The sequence below is a fragment of the Martes martes genome (genome assembly GCF_963455335.1).
Source record: "Martes martes genome assembly, chromosome: 7".
Classification (NCBI taxonomy): Eukaryota; Metazoa; Chordata; class Mammalia; order Carnivora; family Mustelidae; genus Martes; species Martes martes.
In genome coordinates this window covers 137,078,218-137,100,115 of record NC_137894.1, presented here as the reverse complement: position 1 = coordinate 137,100,115, position 21,898 = coordinate 137,078,218, and the positions used below count along the sequence as shown (strand labels likewise).

General features: G+C 39.1%; 1 protein-coding gene across 2 annotated transcripts in view; it reads right to left on the bottom strand.

Moving 5' to 3' along the window:
- VRK1 (VRK serine/threonine kinase 1) overlaps positions 1-21,898 on the bottom strand; it is a 74,076-nt gene that overhangs the window by 13,010 nt on the left and 39,168 nt on the right. For both annotated transcript variants that reach the window (XM_080808049.1, XM_080808050.1), the window contains 8 exons: positions 14,928-14,997; positions 14,025-14,112; positions 11,658-11,766; positions 11,447-11,539; positions 8,853-8,985; positions 7,952-8,072; positions 7,595-7,653; positions 3,492-3,670 (listed from right to left, as the gene is read on the bottom strand). In XM_080808049.1, coding sequence (XP_080664175.1) covers positions 3,492-3,670; positions 7,595-7,653; positions 7,952-8,072; positions 8,853-8,985; positions 11,447-11,539; positions 11,658-11,766; positions 14,025-14,112; positions 14,928-14,997 — 852 coding nt within the window. The remainder of the gene's footprint in view (positions 1-3,491; positions 3,671-7,594; positions 7,654-7,951; positions 8,073-8,852; positions 8,986-11,446; positions 11,540-11,657; positions 11,767-14,024; positions 14,113-14,927; positions 14,998-21,898) is intronic.

The following is a 21,898-nucleotide window of genomic DNA, read 5'->3' as shown; positions in this document are numbered from 1 at the left end:
TCTAAGGAAAATACTGTTTCTATTATTCTAGCGTGCTAACCAAGTTAGACTTCCACCAAATTCAGAGGGTTTATCTGGGGCTATCTAAGTGAAACTACTGGCTGCATGGGGTGCCGTCTCCTCAAGAGACAGGAAGCTGTCCACCAGAGCAGCTGCAGGCCACTGGCTGGCAAGGGAAGGCCTTTACTCTTACTTGTCTCTTTGTACCATGTTCCAGGCTGAGTGCCAGCAGGGATTTATTTAATGGTTAATCATTTTTCAGAGAAACTCTAGGAAGGCCAACTAGCATTATATAACTTAAAAGAACTAAAAAATGTGGGAGTGGAGAGAAGGGTATGTGCGAGTCATTCATAGGAAACAACAGTATATACTGTCTGAAAATAAAAAATGCAAATCGCAGGGCCACACTCCAGACCTACTCAATGAATCTCCAGGGATGAGACTCGAGAAATTGTAATGAACAGCCCTTTTTGTTGGCTTGGGCAAGCAACTTAATCAAAACCTTACAAGAAAATAGCTAATGGAGGTATTAATGTCCTTTTAACTTGCTGAGTTCTTTCCAGTAAATTAAGCTGTTCTTAACCCAGATGGGACAGGGAGGAATTCTTTAAGGATGGAACTACATGCTATTGATCTTTATAGCCCCAGGGACGTAGCCTAGACCAGGTACATAAATTAGACCTTTATATTGTTGAATGTTGGTTTAAGAGTACACACTGAATCCAATAACTGCTGGAACTAGACTGCCCAATTCTAATGCAAGTGTTCAGTTCTAATCAACAATGAAAATCTTTGGCTGTGTACTTCCTAAGGGTAGATTGATACTTAGTTTTTTTCTACTTCAGCCTTATGTCATCCCAATATCCTGTGCTTTAAATAAAACTCTTGGGCTACTGAGGCTGAAAACATTTTCAAGTCGTAAATTCATAGTTCACTCCAGTTTCCAAATTTACTGTACCATAATCAAGCATGACTATTTAAAAATGGATAGAAACCTTGTTTCATTCCACTGCTAATCAATTCTCATAGGTTTTTACCATAATGGACAACACTCAGAAACATAAAGAGAAATAATTACTGAATTGATTAAAACTATCCCTCCTTTCTGAAAGATGTGTGTCATAAATACAAAAAACATATACTTAGAAAGTTTTAAGAAATCATGACCAAAGGAAAGGAGAATGTATGCTAATTATAAGGATTAATACAATTTCTGATTAAGCATCATAATCAACTCTGAGCTTCCTAGCAACCAGAGCAAAAATGACATCTTGATTATATTCCCCTTGTTTAAAAAAAAAAAAAGAGAGGGAATACTAACTTATCAAAGGAAAAGCTTTTCCTTGCAGAGAGCCCCTGACTTCTCAGTTGGTGGAGCTCTGCTTTTACCTGCTTTAAATGTGGAGTATTTACAATTTATTTGAAGAAAATGTTCTGTGGCTTTTGGGGAAAAAAAAAAAAAAGAAGAAAAGAAACAAACAAACTAACTCTTAAAAAAGAAAACTGGCCTGGTCCAACTCTTTCACTTTAAAATGCAAGACAAAAGGCCACCAAATTACCAACTCACCTCCAGTTACATAACCATCAAGCAGCTTCATGATCTTACCTCATCTTAATTTTTATCAACTTCTTTTTAATACAAAGAATAGCCCTGTGTCAGCTATGGGGGGGGGGCGCAGTAAACTAATAAAGGAAATTTAATAGTTCACTCGTTATTTATTTTTCCCCCTCTAAATAAAGCTTTATACATGTAGGGGATGATCCAGCAGGAAATTTCCAGCCTTCTGAACTACCCAAGGACACGGGAGAATTGTAAGGTCACAGATGTTAGCTCTGCAGCAGACTGACCTATTCAGCTATAAAGTCAGCCAAGCTGCAGAAACCAAATTTTCTCCAGCATGTAAGTCCAAATAACAGTGATCTGCAAAGTAAGGGGGTATGGCACTGGACAAGTTCTCACTGCAACAGAGATCTTCACGGCTCAATCAGCAAAATTTTAGAGGAAAACACCACAAAAGCTATCTATAAATATTAATGCACAGAAATCTGTCCTGAGCACGAAGATCCATGCTGTATGTTTATACATACATGCAAACTCTAAGTCCACTACCTTACTGAAAAGCTCCACTCGGGCTGCCATTTTATCCTCTTCATTTCAGAGCTGGATGTGGCTCTCAGCACACTTGTTGACCACAAAAATGGAACGATGCAATTAAGACAAAACTTACAAAAGAAAAAAAAAATGTATATGTAGATGTATGTGTCTAATTCAGATTCTGGAACGAAACTACAAAAAGACCTATTATTTGCCAAAAAGTAAAATTCAAAATACAATTTCAAAATTCCCATCTCCTTTATAAGTTAAAAAGAATTACAGAAACCTTTAAATAATGCTGCTTCTTATTTTAAAGACAGAAAATTTGTTTTTAAACCCTTTTTCTCATAGTTCAGAATACAAGATTTCCAAAGGAATCTACTGGAATTTACAGAGCCAATGACAGTAAAAATAGTCAATATTGTAGAAAAAATACTTTTCTGGGGCACTTGCGTGGCTCAATTGGTCTGCCTTCAGCTCATACCATGATCTCAGGATCCTGGGATTGAGCCCCGCATCAGCAGGGAGCCTGTTTCTCCCTCTCCTTCTGCAGTTCCCCCGCTTGTGCTTTCTCTCTCATACTGCCACTCTCAAATAAATAAATCTTTAAAATATATATATTTTTTCTTCTAAAGGTAGTTCTTTTCCATTTAAAAGCAGCTAGCACGTTTTATTCAATAATTTCAGACTATCAAGGAAATCTCTGAGTTAATCAATAATTTAACTATTAATAATAACCAACAAGTTAATGCATACCTGTAAAATCTAAATTTTAAAGGATACCAGGAGTTATTTACATCCTGCACCATAATTTGCCCATAAAGTTCACTGTTAACCCATCCCTCCGATAAATTAACCTCTTTATATGCAGAGACATAGTTTTATATAATATTTCTATAAAGAGCAAAAAAACGTTCAAATGGTAAACACCACCAAACAAGGAAATCTTTGAATGTTAATTTTCAGACAGTAACTTTCAAACACTAATTTTCAAATACCAATTTTCAAATGATAAACACTCTGAGCCCACCAACAAAGGAGGAAGAGCTAAGAGACAAGACCATCCCTTCTAGGTAGCCTGGGAGGAAAAAATACCCACGCTATGAATCGAGTGCGCCATCCAAATTGCCCTGCCAGATGTCAGTATGCCAAGTTAGACTCCTCCAGGAATTTACAAACTTGCTACCGGACAAAAGAAAAAGATATCTATTTATTCTTCTACAACTGTCTACATCCTTCATGTCTCATAAAGAATGTTCCTTTACCTAATGGTGACAGATATGTAACTGCCAAGCAATCTGCCACACTTTTCTTTACTGATTTACTTCCCTAAAATTAGTGTTTGCTGCAATGACCATCACAGGAAGCCAAAGGATAACTGAGGGACAAAATTCACCTTCGTTATTGACTTTGTTCTCAAGCCTCCATTCTCCACGAGGCTGAGGTCCAGCTTGCCGTCATCCTTGCTTCCTATAGCTCTCAGTCCTTGCAGAAGAGTGTCTCGCAAGTTCTGATAAAGAGGTTTCTCGGCATAGTCCAGTAATTTCACTGTTTCCATGTATTTAGCAATCTCATCTAAAAGAGTAACACAATTATTCTGTAATTTTTTAATTACAAATACAACAAATTTATCTCTTTGAAGAAAATAACTCATGGTTATAGCAACATTAGAATGTAAATGTGTATCCTGTTAGACCATGTTTTTTACATAAATCACTTCTTCAATGGCAAGTATGCTTTTGAAGTCAGGAATTGTCAGGTAAGTGAAATAAGAAAATTATTTTGAGATATAATGTAAAAGGGACAAAAGATAAGATATAAGAGATATTATGTAAAAGGGACAAAAGATAAGAGACATACTAGAATTTAAACATGCACGAAATAACTGTTGTACTTTTAAGGGTACAAAAACAAAACAGGAAAGTACCTCAAATAGATTATAAAGTAAAAGGTACTAAAGTACAAGGAATATCACAGTCCATTTTTTTTTTTTTTTTGGCCATGAAAGCCATTAGTTCTATAGAAAACAGCTACATTCTTTGTATAAATGGGAAATAAAACATACCAAAACCAGGGTGAAAAAGGAAGAAAGAAGCAAGACCTAGTTTTCCCATAAAAGAGAAAAATCAGCTTCTGAATGATGGCCCACTGTACACTGAGGCAGGACCACTCCCCTAAAAAGAAATCTTACTAGTCAAGATCGATACTCCTCAACACCAGAAATCCATGTTTAGGCTAACAACTCCTACATTCCCCAACCTCACCCTTCCACCAGCCTCCAGGAACTTGTGCGCCCATGGCCTCATACACTGACTCCTGGATCTCTAACTGTCCTCTGGAACCCCAACAGATGCAAATCCAAACTCCTGACCTACCCCTAAACCTGCTCCCCTGTGGTTTCCCCTCCCCTGAGAATTCCATTCTTCCAGCTCCTCAAACCAGAAATCTCCTCCCACACCCCACATGCAATAAACCAATAAACCAAGAGTGCTACACACACATACACACATACATACACACACACCTCCATTCATTCACTGACTAGCACTTACTAAGCGGCAGGCACAATTCTAGGTATTTGAGAAAGATGAAGAAAAAAGAAATGAGAATCCCTCCCTTCAACTTTCTTAACCTGATAAGGGGGATCTATGGAAAACCTAAAGCAAACATCACCTTATGTGGTCTCATATGGAAAAGTCTCCTTCTGAGAGGGAAAAATGTCAAGCATGTCCACGTTCGCCACTTCCATTCAGTGTAATAGTCAGTACAGTAAGACAAGGAAAGAAACAGAGGGCATAAAGAGTGGAATGGTGTATTCAAAAACTCAGCAATGTATGCAGAAAATCCTAAGGAATCTATAAAAAACTAGTGGGACTAATAGGTAAATTTACCAGGGTCACAGGATACAAAGTAAATATTAAAAAATTATTTTCTAGGTACTAGCAACAAGCAATTGGAAAATAAAATTTAAAAAAATTCTGGGGCACCTGAGTGGCTCAATCAGTTAAACCTCCGACTCTTGGTTCAGCTGGGGTCATGATCTCTGCGTCATGAGATCCAGCCCCACAGCAGGCTCCACACTCAGCAGGGAGTCTGCTTCCCCTCCCCCTGCTGCCCCACCTTTCACTCGTGCGCATGCACTCTCTAATAAAATCAAATCTAAAAATAAAATAACAGATCATTTACAATGGCATGAAAAACCATCAAATACCTGGCAACTAATACAATGAAGACGGGCAAGATTTTTTTGTGGACAAAATTACAAAACGCAGTGAAAGAAATGAAGTGGAGAATATGCCCCATTAGTGAATCGGAAGACTCAACAGCGTAAGGACGTGAGTCGATCTAGAGTCAGTGCAACCCCACTCAAAATTCCAGCAACCCGGAAAGGGAGGGGATGTGCGTGGAACTGACAGGTGGCTCTAAAATGTATACAGAGACTCAAAGGGTCAAGAATTGCAAAACAGCAAAGTCAAGTTTAAAGAACAACAGTACTGGAGGACTTACACTACCAGAGGTCAAGACTCACGATAAAGCTAGAGTCATTCTGACACTGCAGCCCAAGAAGGGACAAAAATAATAACAGAAAGAAAGGAGTCCAGAAACTAATCCACAGATCCACAGCTGATTTAAGACAAAGGTAGCACCATATGGAAAGAGCGGGTTTTTGTTTTTGTTTCTTTCAAGAAAAGCTACTGGGTCAACTGTTTATAAATAATGGAACTGTTTATAAACAACTGTTTATAAATATGGGGATGGGGAAGAAATCTGGCCCCTCTTCATGTAAGGCGTGATAATCAGTTATGGGGGGACTATACACCTATATGTGTAACTGGTGGTCTGTGATTGCCAAAAACTGGAAACAGCCAACAGCAGAATAGATAACAGGATATAAATACAAAAGAATACTATTAGAAATGAGAATGAACACATCACTGGTAAACGTGCAACAACAGGGTCCCATGAGGACCCAGTGCACAGCACGGGGACTACAGTTCATAATTTGGTACTGCAGACTGGAGGGTGGCTGAGAACAGATCTTGAGCATTCTCACCACACACACACACACACACACACACACACACACACACACACACAAACACAAAGCTAACTGTAAGATAATAGAAGTGTTAATTATCTTGATCTTGTTAATCATTCTATAATATAAATGTAAGTCAAATCACATTGTACACTTTAAATGTATACAATTATATTCATCAATAAAGTTAAAAAATAAATAGAAATATTAAAAAAAAAGCCATGCAACAATAGGAATGAATTTCACAAATACAATACCGAGTAAAAGAAACAGGACTCTAACAGAGCTAGAAGTTAATGTCACAAGGACGTGGATTTTTTTCTATGTTGTTCACTCTATGATTCCATTTTTACATAGCTCAAAAACAAATCTTTGGGGTTGGGAGTTAGGCTAGTTATTTATTAAGCCAGCGGGAAAGGCTTGTGATTGGTAGAAGGCACAAGGGGGGACTCTGAGAAGCCTATACGGTTCCATTTCTCGTGTGGGTGGCAGGACTGTAATCTTAAACAGCATGAGGTCAGGGTGGCCTTCCCTGAAAAGGAGACAAATGAGCAAAGGCTTAAAAACACATCGAATATATGCCAAGTGACCACTTCTCGAGACCCCCACTGCTACTCCCCTTGCCTGGATTACTGGGGGGGCCTCTGAGCCTTCTCCTGCTCATACCTGCCTTCCTCCCTTGGCAGTCTATGCTCAGGACAGGAGATTGAGATTTTGCTTAAAGGCAGACATTGATGTCACTCTTCTATTCCAAACCTTACACTTCTGCTCAAAGTAAAAACCAAAGCTCTTCGGATGGATACCCTAAAAGAACGCACCCCGCAAGCACTCCAGGAACTTATATGCCTTCTGCCTCCAACACTGTTCCCCAGACTTCCACACAGCTCGCTCCCCATGTCCAACTGCTCAAATGTCACCTCCTCAGTAAGGCCATCCTGTCCACTGTATTTAAAATTCCAACTCCCTCCCACTCTATTCCTCACTTCATCCCCACACCCACTAATTCTAACCCCTGGTTTCTTTTTTTTCCTGTAGTACTAACCACATAATATGCTGTACAATTCACTCACGTGTTTACTGTCTCTTGCTCCCGACTAGAGCACAAGCTTCATAAAGACAGGAATTTTTTTTATTTTATTTATTTTGCTCACTGGTCTATCTCTAGTGCCTAGAATGCTCCCTGGCACACAATCAAGCCTCAACAAAAAAAATCGTTGAATGAATGAATGAAATTTGGTTTCTCTCCTTGAAAGCTGAATAATAATTCAAGGAAGTTCAAGGACCCCTTTAGCTCACCTCTGGAAAGGGAACTGCTGTGGTGATGAGAACAGGCCCCACTACAATGATCACACTTGAAAATACCTAAGCTTTCACATTACAGGAAATGCCGTAGACATCATGACTTTTAAGTCTTTTTTTCATAGAAAATGAAACCCGTATGAGCATTTAAGAAGTCCTACCTGGCTTGTTTCTCTCGGGAAAACATTTGTCCATCAAATCTGCAATATTTTCTCTGTATCTGTTAAAAGTTAAAGAATGAGTCACTGTTTGAAGGTTTACTCCATGGAAATTTATTAATATTTAATAACAGTAAATAGCACAATAAGCGGCGCTGTGTTACATCCTAAATCCGCTTACAGACTTTCTTCTAAAACAAACTGAACAGAAGACCAAAGACTCTTCCTATGTAGCAAGTATTTTCTTATTTCTACATTAGGAGCAGTTAAAACTACAGTATCTGTCAAGAAATTCTGACTTAAATACATGTACCTTATCAAGATTTTGCCCAAAATAATTTATTATAAGTTTTCCTTTACCTAATTTTGGAATCTCTAACATAGTTAGGATCTTTCAAATTATCCTCCCAAGGAAGATGGCCACTAAGCCACTGGATCATGCAGTAACCAAGGATTTCTAAATCACCACGTCTTGACGGGGCTATGAATATAAAAGAAACAGGTTAAGCACCATAATCACTTTGAGGTATAGTCTCAAATATATATAAACCAATAAGGTAAAACAGTCAATCTTACAGTCTTGTTTTTCATCAAAACTTATCACTGTATTTAATAAAAGTACTGAATAACTATTGGGCAATATGAAACTATGAATTTACATCCAACTAAAGACTTACTTTAAAATCCAACTAGCAAACTCTAGAGTTGCAAACTAAGACTATTGGTCTAGGAAATAAATTATAAAACAGAGACACATTTAATACTGTCCTTGGAAAGCTCAAAGACACTAAAATGCTATAAGCTATGGAGAAGCCCAGAGAGCTGGGGGTCTCGGCTCCTCCACAGTGCTGGGCACAGAAAAGCAAACACCTGCTAAAGGAACAGGCTGACTTCAGAGGTGACAAAGTCAGTTTGTCTGCTACAAAACTGTGGCTGCATAAGAAACTGACAAGACTTTTAAGGGGGAAAAAAAACACCCTCCATTTGACTAAGCTAGACAGAACCAAAAAGAAATCCTCAGTGAGCTGACCGAACCACCTTTCTTGCTAAAAGCGAGGAAAGACGACCACCAGGGAAAGACCTTGTTGGCCCTATTACGCAACTATAGGAGTCCAGCCTCTTCCCCCTACCCGTTCCCCACCCTACCCTGCCTCTGAAATTCTGATTTATCTGTTTGTTTGTTTGTATAAAATTAAGAACCATGTAGGACTTCAACTGAAATGTTAGCAGCATATTTCTTGGTCAGGCACTGTTGACATACCGACACCATTGTGTGCATCGATGCTGGTGAATTCAATAGTGCCATCGTGACATCTTTTGGGGTCTTCTTTGTATTCTTTATGAATTCCTTCTGGGCAATACCGGTAAGCAAGGCCGTAATCTACCAAGTACACCTATAAATGTCCAAGCACCAAGAAAAATCAAAGCCAAAATGATTGCACATACACTCCTTTATGGCCCAGAGACAAAATACTGTCATTCGAGGGTGGATTCATCTGCAAGGCCACAACACTGTACCCCGAACAAGTGAAATCCAATATGCTAAAAATAGCAAATACTTAATCCTGAAAGACTTTTTTTTTTTTTTTAAGATTTATTTATTTATTTTTAGAGTGAGAGAGAGTGGGTGCGTGAGTGTACAGGCAGGGAGGGGTGCAGGGAGAGAGAGTCTTAACCAGACTTCATGCTGAGTGCAGAGCCCAATGCAAAGCTTGATCTCAGGACACTGAGATCACGACCTGAGCCAAAACCAAGATCAGACAATTAACTGACTTTGCCACCCACGTGCCCCAATTCTGAAAGACCTTTTATTTCAAGAAAAATGCTGAATGCCTATGTCACTATAGTCCACATAATATCACCTGACTCTGTATACTTCTTTAGGTAAATATATTATACTTGTAATTAATCCTGTTTCCTCAACTTGAGCAAAAACTATAAATCTTATACTTTTTTCTTCAGAGTCCAAAACACAATTGAGCACAGAGGAAACCAATACTTGTTGCAAAACAAAGCCCCACACCAAGTATAAGGCTACTGACTTAGATGACACGTGATAGATTAATTATTTTCTATTTTTCTGCTCCTCCACTTATGAAATAATTTATCAATTCATTTCACAAAAATATCTCAGATAACAATAATGATCTGCATAACCTTCAGCTAAGGCTCTTATCTCCATTTAAATATTACATATTAAAGTCAAATTTCGGGTGCCTGGGTGGCTCAGTGGGTTAAGCCTCAGCCTTCGGCTCAGGTCATGGTCCTGGGATCGAGCCCCAAGTCGGGCTCTCTGCTCAGTGGGGAGCCTGCTTCCCCCCATCTCTTTCTGCCTGCTGCTCTGCCTACTTGTGATTGCTCTCTGTCAAATAAATAAATAAATAAATAATTTTTTTAAAAAGTCAAGTTTCATAATTGAAACTAAACTTTAATATTACAAAGCACATATCTGTAGGCATGTACATGTGGGTCTGATGAGCATACAAAGCCAGTAAATTTGGCTTTCTTCTATTCCATAGTCACATACCACATCTCCAATTCTGGGTAACTGTCTCACAAATGTATGCATGTGATCACAAGAGGAAACTGAAGTAAAAATATGGGGACGGATCTAGCACACACATCTAACACCAGAAAAATCATCCCATCCAAAGCATATGCCCGAAGGATAACAGAGCTGCAAAAATATTTTCCTATAAACAAGAGGCAGCATATTTTAGCTAACTGCAAACTGAACTGTATTTTTATCTATTATATTGTATACGTCCAGTTCATTTCAATTAATGGAATCCTTATGGTTCAGATTCTCAGTGCGTCCTGTTTGTTTGCTCGCTTGCTTTTAACCTTTTTAAAAACATCTAACACAAGATATCTGGGAGTCCTGTGAGTGCCTGTAAGATTTCCCCATGAGCATGCTAGAGTTAAGCAACTTTCCTCTGTTGTACAGGGAGATCCCTGACCGCCAGCATGACAGAGATGGGGGATGGGGGCAATACCTGAGATGGTAGAAAATAAAGGGAAGGCGAAGGAAAAAGGGAAAACTAGGCAAGACAAAGCTAAAGACTGGTTTGAGGGAAAAAAATAAAATGGAATGTCAACATAAACACACTTAAAATATGTAGACAACCCTTTCTTATACAGCATCAATAAGACTCAAGAACACACATGGGACCGATTCCATGCAGTGGCCTGACCAGGAGTGCCATCCAAACTTACTTTAACCAAAACTGTGGAAACAGCTTCAAGAAAATTGTATAAACCCCTCTATTCCAACTAAACTGATCTGAATAAAGGTATAATAACATTAGCTTTTCTCTTTTCCTTAAAAAGTAAAAATTATAAAGTGAATGCAATAAACTAAAAAAAAATGCACATTTGAATTCTAAACACTAAGGGTATACAAATTTAGACAGCTAAGATATTTCTGTAAACCAATTGATTTGAATAATCAACATGTTAAAGACCAAATTTTCCAAGTAACAGAACACTTATATTTGATGGATTTCTTGAACAAAGGAAATAAAAAAATGACAAAGCAGACAGGCAAACATAATTCATCGGTGCACTATATAATTTTAAGCTTCCACCCCCAAATAGCTATTTGAAATTCATTTTGTATCACAAGCACTTCTTCTGAATATTATTTAGGGCAAAATAGCCAACTTGATAAAGTGCCAACAAATCGCATCAAAAGTGTAGAATGTTAACTAGATAAAAGTGTCAAGAAGAAATATTATTATTACCATATCTACTCCAAAAAGTAAAACTTCTGCACAAGTTCAAAAGTTCAAAGCAACCATATTTGTTCTTAAACAACAGCTTTTAAATAGTAGAAATTAAAGTTAATAAAACTACCTGGTCAGGATTCTTGTAGCTCAAAAGAAGATTTGAGGCCTTGATATCTCCATGTACATACTCGTGCTCGTGAATATATTCCAGAATATCCAGCTATGAAAGCATCATATAGAATAAATTAATGCAGTACCTAACACCAGCCAGCAGAGGACCGAGCTTCAACACAACTCGCCTTTACTGGATTAAAACAAGAGGAATGTAGCTCACATACAATTCTCAAGCTTAGCTGCAAGACAGTTTTCCGAGAAAACCTTCTGGCATTTGCTTCATATATTTTCTGAAGGTCACTCCCAAAGCGATCCATTATCATAAACCTGTAACTAAAGACAAACAAGAAAAGTCAATGAACTAAACAGAACTCGAAAAAACCTACTTTGTGGTGACTAGTCTCCCTTGACAGTAATTTTTCCAAGGCCATGTTTAGTGAGAAAGCAGAATGAAAGGGGAAGAAAGGAGAGAGAAGGAAAGAAAGACAAATGTTTGAAACCCTTTCTTCCAACTAGAAATCCCAAGTTGGGAGTGTTTCCCTTTGCTGCCTTGAAGGCCTCCTCCTGGTGGTAGCCAGGGAGCTTCCTGAGACACTAGTCAGCGTAAGGTGATCAGTCCACAGACAAGATGCTGGCAGATTCATTCACAGGAAAGATAAAACAATCCGTGTAAGACTGGTATCACGGATTTTCCCCAAAACGAAGTTAATTTATGTTTCTGTATTTAGCTTGTTGTCTATGACTGGTTTTCTTTACTTTTAGGGTACATTTTAGCAGTATTAACATTTTACTAAAATTGAGACTATAAAGAGATGCTGTCACAATAACTAAATTCCATAAAATTATATAAATGATATAAAGGGGTTGTATGTTAAATACTCAAAGGACAAAAGCTAGCGAAGAACAAATATCCTGGGGAAACGTGCAGATTTCTGCTTTTGCCACAAACCCACTAGGTCACCTTGGCCGAGTCACATTACTTCTGTAAGCCCCAATTCCCACAGGTACTGAATGACAGCAGGGGCCTCATGCGTGCTGTCTTTTCTGGCACTCAAATTCCAACATTCGACAACCGTAAGTGACATTTCTATGTGTACCCAAAAAGCAATACCTCACTCCAGTAACACAGTTCACTGTATGCTCTGAGGATCACTTTTATCTTTATCCAGTTTTCCAGATTCTGACTCGTCTGGTTAAATCACTCCATAAATCAGTAAAAACTAAGACCACATTCACAATGTCCCTTCCAACTGGGCTAAGATGAGTGATGTCCATCATAACAACAGTGAGCATGGACTGAAGCCTTCTGAACACGGCACTATTCTAATTACTTCGGATGTAGAACCCCTGCTATATGTGTAATTATTCCTGGTTCTATCCTATTTCTCCAGAAATTTTCATAAAAACTATAGAGACTTGTCCCAGCAAAACCATATGTAAAAAAACGCTGTCATTTCAGTAAATTCATCATATTTCCTAAGAGATACAGATACAGGATAAGAACCTCCAAACATAAGACAGCGTGGGCTGCGCACCCAGCAACTACCTCTCCTCTCCAACCTTTCCAATGGAGCACCAACTGCGTTCAAGCAGTCCATCCTCTGCCACATGGCCATGTGCTTCACCATGCCAATCACTTGATCGCTCAGCCCCTGCCAGTGGCAGGTTTAACAATGAGCACCGATAAGACCCGGACCAAGAAACATGAGAGGAAGGGGGGTTCCTTTGCCAGGAAAACACACAACAAGCAATACCTCCTACTGCCATGGCCTGCTGTGTGTGCCTGCATGTGATGCCTAGAAATGGGGCAGCCACCTGAGGCCACACAGTGGAGAATTAATACAGCACAAAGCCAAGAGGAGGAAGGCAAAAGGGCAAGATAAAGGAAACTGGGCCCCTGACAGTCACATCAGAGAGCAGAGTCAAAGTTTTCCTTTACTTACAGCTGAAAGCACCCTAACCAATACACCCCCAGGGCTGAACTAAATCTACTCCTCGGACGGCTGCCAGCCTTACTCCAGGAAGTTCCATTCATTCACGCAAGTATTTTTAAAAATGCCAATCATGCACCAAAGCACGGGAGGTTTTCTCCAACTCAGCAGTGCCAGCAATGTTCTCTCTCCAATCTCAGAACTCCTAAGACATGAACAAATTAGAGTCACAGAGTTTAGTAGCACTTCGTGGCTGTAATTGTCTCCTACGTGTTTGTTTTCTCTCACCAGCCACACTGAAACGTCATGAAGAGGACGCTGCTGTGGGCAGATCGTGTATCTAATACAAAAGGCCAAACTGAAGCCTGAAGGGTTCCCTTTCCCATAAATGACATGGAGTTCTTGTCTGCTTGCTTGCTTATTTGTAAGAGGAGAAAATGCAGGGTGCATCTGCTCTGTTCCTGCTCGTCAGCTGGGCTCCAGACAGGTGCTAGTGCTCCACGCAAGTCCTCTGGACTAGGGTTCATGTCCTGTTCATCTCTGCCAAGTGCATGCCCCGCAGCCCAGAGGGAGACCCAGCAGAAACGCAGGTGCTCAGTAAACCGTGGACAGTGAGTGCTCAAAAGAGGGAGAAGAAACACAAAGCATGCAAATTTTTACCTCTTTCCATTTTTATCATGTAGGCCAGACCCCCAATACTTAGGAACACCCAGGTACTTCAGTTTATGGGTACGAATCCACTTCTGAACTACAAGTTAAAAACACAGGCTTGTGATTTCACTTTTCTTCTAAATCATTTTCTTTTAAATCATTAAGAGCAGAATGTACTTGTACATGTAATAAGATTTCATCTTTTTTTCATACAAAAGTGAACAATACATTATAATAACACGTAACAAGTACCTTTAAATCAAAGCATTTTTATTAACATATAAAATTTTATCCTGCTCTAAACATTGTCTTTAAAATGAAAAATCTCCAATAGGCATTAAAAAACAGAAAATCCAACTACAGCATGCCAGTTGTCATTATTAGTCCTAATGATGTAAATGGTTACTCACTTCTCCAGAAAGACTTTTTACCTCACCTAGAAGTTGTTTACCTCATTTCTAAAGGTCATTAACCAGGAAATGACGCTCAAGGGGTGGCAGGAGCTTGAAGAGGTCCTGCTCTCTTCCCTGCAGGCAGTTCTAATTCATCAATTACAGCATCCCCCCTCCACCCAGGTTATGTTCTCCAAAGTTTAGAAAAAATTCTCAAAAAGACTGGGAATCCCATGCATGTATTAGGATTACTTCTCAATTTTTAATGATATTTCCTAAATCCTATATCCTCTAACTAACTTTATTCTATATATCAATATAGACGAAACCTTATCATATCAAACCCAGTAAGAGATCAAAATTCGTTCATACAAATCTCATTAAAATGAAATTTACTTAAAACGTAAAAAATAAATATAACAAAGCATCATAATATCAGATCCAGTGCTCTCGTCTAGACTTCACACAACAAGCAGCGGTCACTTTAACGAGGTAGACATATGCATGCTGTGTTTCTTACTTTGCTCTGGTTTGGCAGCTCGCTGGTAGAACTTCAGTTCAGTAAAGAGAGGTCCGTTGTCACTGGGCTCCTTAAAACATAAGAGGTTATTGGTGCTAGTAGTCATTAACATTACGGAGTCATTTTCAATGAAACTTCAAAGAACACTAACATCAGTGTTTCTTTCCAATGTAATTGTGATACTTAAGTTTGTAACTATATTTATGGCACACACTCTTTCGAAATGTTTTAGACATTCTCAGAAGAGTCCATGAATCTTACATTTTTCTCAAAGTCCATTTCTGTAAGTGATAAAATGTTCAAAATCAGATAAACAGCTCCGTCTTCGCAGAAGTTTAAGAAAAATCTTTAAACTCATTTTCGTCTTTGTTAAGCTTTCTCTTAAGCAATGATTGGCAACCATGTAAACTGTTTCACCAAGGGGCTACCAGATGTTTCTGAGATCCAATAAAATTCCAATACCTGACTTAAACAATTAGTGGCAAAATCCAACTCTTTTCCCTGTTTCTCAGTACAGTTGTACCTAGTTGATCAGGACTGGCAGACACCAACCTTGTCACAGAGGGAATCTTCTGGAACTCCAGGGCCCCGAGCAAGCACTGTCCACTTAGTGGCATCCCTTCCTTACTGACACTGATTCCTGCCTGTTTCAAACTAAGGAGCCACACGATTACCTTCCCGTGTGAGAATTCAAAGTCAAGAGGAAACCAAGGCTCGGTAATAACTGTTTTCCACCAACTTTACTGGACTACATTCATTTTACATTTTAAAGGGTACTAACAGTTAAAATGATTTGTAAAGAATTATATATGCACAAAAAGGCATGGACAAACAAGAAATGTCAGCCTGTTGGGAGTTTTGCACCTTGTTAAATAGACATGGAAAGATAAAAAAGATATTACAATTTTGTGGATTTCTTAAATAGTAAATTTTATCTGAATCAAAAGTGGTTTGTGGGCGCCTGGGTGGCTCAGTGGGTTAAAACCTCTGCCTTCGGCTCAGGTTGTGATCCCAGGGTCCTGGGATCGAGCCCCTCATCGGGCTCTCTGCTCAGCAGGGAGCCTGTTTCCCTTCCTCTCTCTGCCTGCCTCTCTGCCTACCTGTGATCTCTGTCTGTCAAATAAATAAATAAAATCTTAAAAAAAAAAAAAGTGGTTTGTATGTCATGTTGATCATTTCTGTTGGCATTATCTTGTTTATCAAGAACCTGAGAAAAATTCTGAAAAGCAGTGAAAACTTTGAACGAGGAAGCTAACATTTCCAAACTAACTATAGGGTTGCTTTTCCTTTAGGAAATACAGGAAGAAAGTTATCTTGGACAGAACATCTGTGTAGCTGGAGTTGCAAGGTCAGCAGAGCATTAGAAGAAATGACCATGAGGCCCACTAGCTTCAGGAATCCCCAGTTAAAGCGCGTATAGGAAGACGGGTCAGCCAGTCTGCAAGGAATCGGGCAGCACCTAGCTAAGAACAAGCAGTCAACAGCCAACAGGCAACACGCATAACCAACACGTGGACCAGAACCTGAAAATAAACGTGCCTTGTTCCAGGTGAGTATACTTGTCAGCCCAGCCTTGAAACAGAATGGTCCACGGGGCTTGGCATCTCATCACCTCTTAAGAAATAGAAACTAACCAACACATAAGGATGAATGCAAGTCCCTAACCTTTCGACTCAGTACCTCAAGCTTCACCATAACCTGTGGCTCATTCCTTGGCATCAATGCTCTCTGGACAGACACCTGTTCCTGTTCAGGGCCCACAGCAGGCCTTCAGCAGGAGCAGCAGTCTCAGTGAAAGAAATGAAGAAAGTAGTGGAAATTCAAGAGAAGACGTTTTGGTGAAGTTACTCTCCAAAGGCTGACTTTTAGAATAGCTTATTAATATAATTCAGGTTTGAAAGGGGTTTTCCTAAGACAAATCCTGGCTTATTACCATCAGTATAAAATTCTGATTCATTCCGTTTCAACCTATGTCATATCAACTTTAATTTCCAAGCTTCCCTTTGGGCAATAACTTATTAAACTTATAATAATAAGAATCAACCTATATAAATCAGACTATTATAATGAAAGCCCCACTACAATGAAGGCTCTTTGAGCTCATTTCATACTTTTTTCTAATCCAATAAGGTTCCATTATAACAAAATAAAGGAGCTACTTCCTTGGCATTGCACTCTGGCCAAAGCTCGCTATTTCTGTGGAAGAAAATACCTTAACTCATAACTAAAATTTTATTAACATATTTCAAATCTAAAATACTTTGCCAACTCTATAATAGCCAAGATTTAGAAAAGAAATTGGGACTGACATTTTAACTAGAATATCACTAAACGTTTCTTTAAGACTTCTAAGTGTCAAAATGAAGATGACAACAGAAAAAAAATTAAAATGTGATATATTTCAATGGCACCCTCTAAAAGCAACTGGCTGCCATTTAAAAATGAAGCTGTATAAAGTTTCCCCTTCCTACCAAAAAATTATGATATATGAATTGAAAATTCAGGTCACTTCTCATAAAGTCAGTGAAAGAAATTAAACATCAGTCTGCAAACTTCTTGCCACGGAACTTTGAAATAAAGACTTTATGTCCGTTCAAAGTGACCACGATATAAAGAACTGTTAGGGTATAAGACCCAAAAGTCCGCCCTCCCTCTCAGTTCTGCTCTGAGCTCACTGACGTGACTGCAAAAGGGGAGTATAACTGAAAACTAATTTGTTATCAAGGCTGTTAACAAGGAAACACAAAAGAGTATTTTTTTCTTCTTGCATTATCCAACTTATTACCAATTTCCCATTTCTCGGGGCACATCATCTTTCCCGAGATAAAATACAGACAGTGTGTCTCAGTTATCTAAAGGCCAAGAATACAAGTTTACCATCTCTGGTGACCTCAGCACCATGGACCCGAGGCTGCTCCCTAAGTCAATACAGAGTAAGGCCCTAAGCAAAACCAGAGCGGTCATTTGGTAGGAGAAAGAAAATACTTAGTATGTACCTAAACATCTATCTTGACTATGTCTGTCTTCACTTCATTTCCAGACCAAACGTAAGAATCTGTGGGTTAACCATCCGAGGCTCTTTCACGGAGCAGGGACGCGTATTACCAGCAGCCACATCTTCTGACAAATCTTCTACCCGAAGGGGAAGCCCTAACAGAAGCACAGGGTACCTGCCGCCTCCACTGAATGAAAGGATCCCCAAAGGTACACATGAGCATGCATGATTCCACGGAAAATAATTAAGGTGCTCTGTGCCCCACACTCTACCAGCGGTTCTCAACCTTGAGGCACAAAAGAATCCCCGGGGGAGCTTTACTAAAAATACCAATAACCAGGCTCTGCATTTGGAGATTCTGATTATAGTGCACTACCACTGCGGTATAGTCACTCTACTTCTCAGTAGAGAACCACTGTTTGATTTGATATGTCACTGCATTATTAAGTTTAATTTCATGTTAAAAATCAACTTGCCTTCGACTTATTTTTTTTAAGATTTATTTATTTATTTGAGAGAGAGAGAGAGAGAGAGAACGCGTGCACCAAAGGAGAGGGAGAAGCAGACTCCCAGCTGAGCAGGAAGGCCTATGCGGGCTCCATCCCAGGACCCCGAGATCATGACCCGAGCTGAAGGCAAACACTTAACCAACTGAGCCACTCAGGTGCCCCAGTCTTCCATTATTTTTTAAATAACATTTGCTAAGGTGATTTTTCTCCAAAGATAATATATGTGCTTATGTTAGAAAATCTGGAAATATTTTGACATATTTTCTTCACATATATGGCTATTTTATAAAATTACCTCCATACTACATATAGTTTTGTATTTTGCTTTTTTTTTAATAATTACTTATGAAGTGTCAAGAGTAGTACCTGTTCTTTGAAAACATGATTTTTAATAGACCCTAATGTTTTAAATGGCAAATGTTCATAAGCAGTTGATTTTCATACTGGAAAGAACTGATACTCATTTTACAGGTTTGTGTTTGACGAACCATTTCCACCTTTAATATTATAAAGCTCTGAGAGCAAAGACTTACAGAGTAGTTGTGGACAGAGCCACGTCACAGCACGTCACAAGTGAAGGCAAATGATTGAAAAGACGCAGACCACAGATGAAAGTGGGTGGCCTCAAGAAATCAAAAGGTGCTGGGAAATCACGTTACAAAGTTTTCAGAATAAAGCAGGCATTTATAAACGTCATAAAGAAAACAAGTTTACAACAAAACAACTTGAAATCCAGCTAAGGAAAAAAACACAAGATTAAAAGCAACTGTGGCCTGGGAAGGATATTAGCATCTGAAATGGTAAAATAAATGTAAACGGAATGAATGCTACTAGAGTTTCAAGGAGTTCAGAGAGGATGGAGATCCAGAAAGGAATCAGCAATAGCAGCTACTGGGCTCTCCCTGAGAGAGAAAAGGGAACGTCAGTAACACTGATTTGTTTATGGCATTCTTCCAGGATCACAGACAAACTACCACACTGAAAATGTTACTGAGATATTAAATGCAAAAGAGAAACTGACTGAATGTTTATCATTGTCCTCATTACAAAGAGAAAGAGTAATACCAGCCAATGGAAACAGAACTAAATTAGGAGACAGGAGAGATGCAGAGCGCTAAACTAGATTTGATAACAAAAGGCTTTAAAATTAGAAATAGAGAGTAATTTACTACCTTATTAAGCAGTTAGGAAATACTTGTTCCTACCCATCTTTTTCATAACTCTCTAAGTAAAACAGGTAGTACAAGTGACGTTACATTAAATAACAACTAAAATATTTAGAATGACCCATAATAAAGAAGAGCATCATCATTCTAAACTAAACCATGGCTGGGAGAACCTAGGGCTCTCCAGAAGAAAGACAGTGCCCCACCAGCCCCACCCATAAGGTGCAGCCCTGGCGCTGTCCTTCCACATGCGGAGGGCAGGCAGTGCAGGTTAGCCAGCTGCAAGGTGGTCACAGCCAACCACATTTTTTTGAACCTCAAGATTATGAGAAGTCATAGGTACGTAAGTGGACTTGCTCTCTTCTCACAATGGAAACTTTTTAAAATCCTAAGAAGAAAGTAGTCTTGCCCTTAGATTTTAATTTTAATCTGTCATATCAAAGGCAAATGCAGATAACATTCTGCGTTTCCATATAAACAACCCAATTTAATAATAAGAATTTTCCTTCCTCTGATACAAGCAGCAAGTGAATATTTCAAAAGAAATATTAGTCCATAAAGAGAGAGAAAAATTGAAAATGAAAGGGCTTAAAGAAAAGCAAAATGCCAGGACACACCCATCAGGGTATCAACTTTACTTACAGGCCTGACAGAGTAACTGGGAGCCAATTAGCCCCCTGCTGTAAACAAATGTAAAAACTGGACAAAATAGATGGAATCACTCCTTTCAGACATTAGACAGAACAGGCAGTAGAGACTGTGACCTCTAAAAACTGGGAAACAAATCAGGGCATGTGGATGACCCAGACAGTTGAGCGGCCGACTTTTGGTTTCAGCTCAGGTCACAATCTCAGGGTCCCAAGACTGGGCTCGGAGTCAGGCTCTGCACTCAGCAGGGAGTCTGCTTGAGACTCTCTCCCTCTGCCCCTGCCTCCCTCTTGCACACACACTCTCTCTCGCTCTAGTAAATAAATAAATAACATCTTAAAAAGGGAGGGGAGGGGGGGACAAACACAGTGAGCCCCGAGCCAGCTTCCACTTTCCTCAGAGAGGCACAAGGAGTAAAAAGGAGGCAATTCAGGGTTCTGCAGGGCAAAAAGGAGACCAGGCACCAATAACCGTGATGCCCAAACCAAACAACGAGAATGGACATTTTTAAAATTTAGAAATATTAGAAAAAACAAAGACCAATATCCCTCAAGAACGAAAATGGAAAATTCCTTAACAAAATACTGGCAAATGAATGCCAGTGTTACATAGAAAGTGTGATACATCAGACTCAGTGGCGTGTACGTTAAGAATACAAGTGTTACACTTAAATTACCAGTCGGTATTACTGCCACATTAACGGAATGAAGGAGAGAAATCCTACGATCCACCTCAAAAGTGCAGAAAAAGCATTCAACCAACAAAAAGGCAAACGACAAACGGGGAGAACATATTCACAATGCACACATCTGGAATAGGACTCGCATCCAGAACAACTCTCTTACTACTCAATTATAACAAGTAAAACTACCTAGGTCTTTCAAGCAAACAAACAAAAACTGAGGAGGCACTTCACAAAGGAAAATACATGAATGGCCAATAAGCACAATTACTTGGAAAAACTAATCAAAATGAGCCATCAGGTATAACTCTGAGACCCTATTACACACCCAACATCATGGCGGCAAAACATTCCAACCCACCCGACAACCACACACACAGGAGAATCTGGAGCAACCAGAACTCTCCTCCGTCACTGGCAGATGTACAAAATGGCACAACCACTTGGGAAATCTGTCTGGTACTTTCTTATAGATTTAAACATACACCTTCCCTGTAAACCAGCAATTCTTCTTCCAGGCATTTATCCAAGGAAAATAAAAACCCTGTACAAAAACTTTCATAAAAGCTTTATTTATAATAGCCCAAAACTGACAATCAACAGGAAATGGAAAAAAAGACTATGTCTATATAATACTCTGACGAGTAAGACTGAATGAGTGACTGATATACCAACAATACAAATGAGCCTATTAAACATTCTGCAGAGTATGAGAAGTCAGAAACAAAAGAGTATACCCTGTATAATATCATTTATATGATGTTCTAGACAAGAAGAACTAATCCACAGCACCAAAGGAAAAAAAAAACCTCAAAGGGTCCCTGAAGTAGGGTCTGACCAAAAAAGAATAGAAGAAATCTTTCTGAGTTGACAGAAATGCTGTGTATTTTGATACAGGTGGAAGCCGTACAGGTATATGCACTTGCCAAAGTATTCAAATTATTTAATATGTATTATGGTTTTCCTTGTAA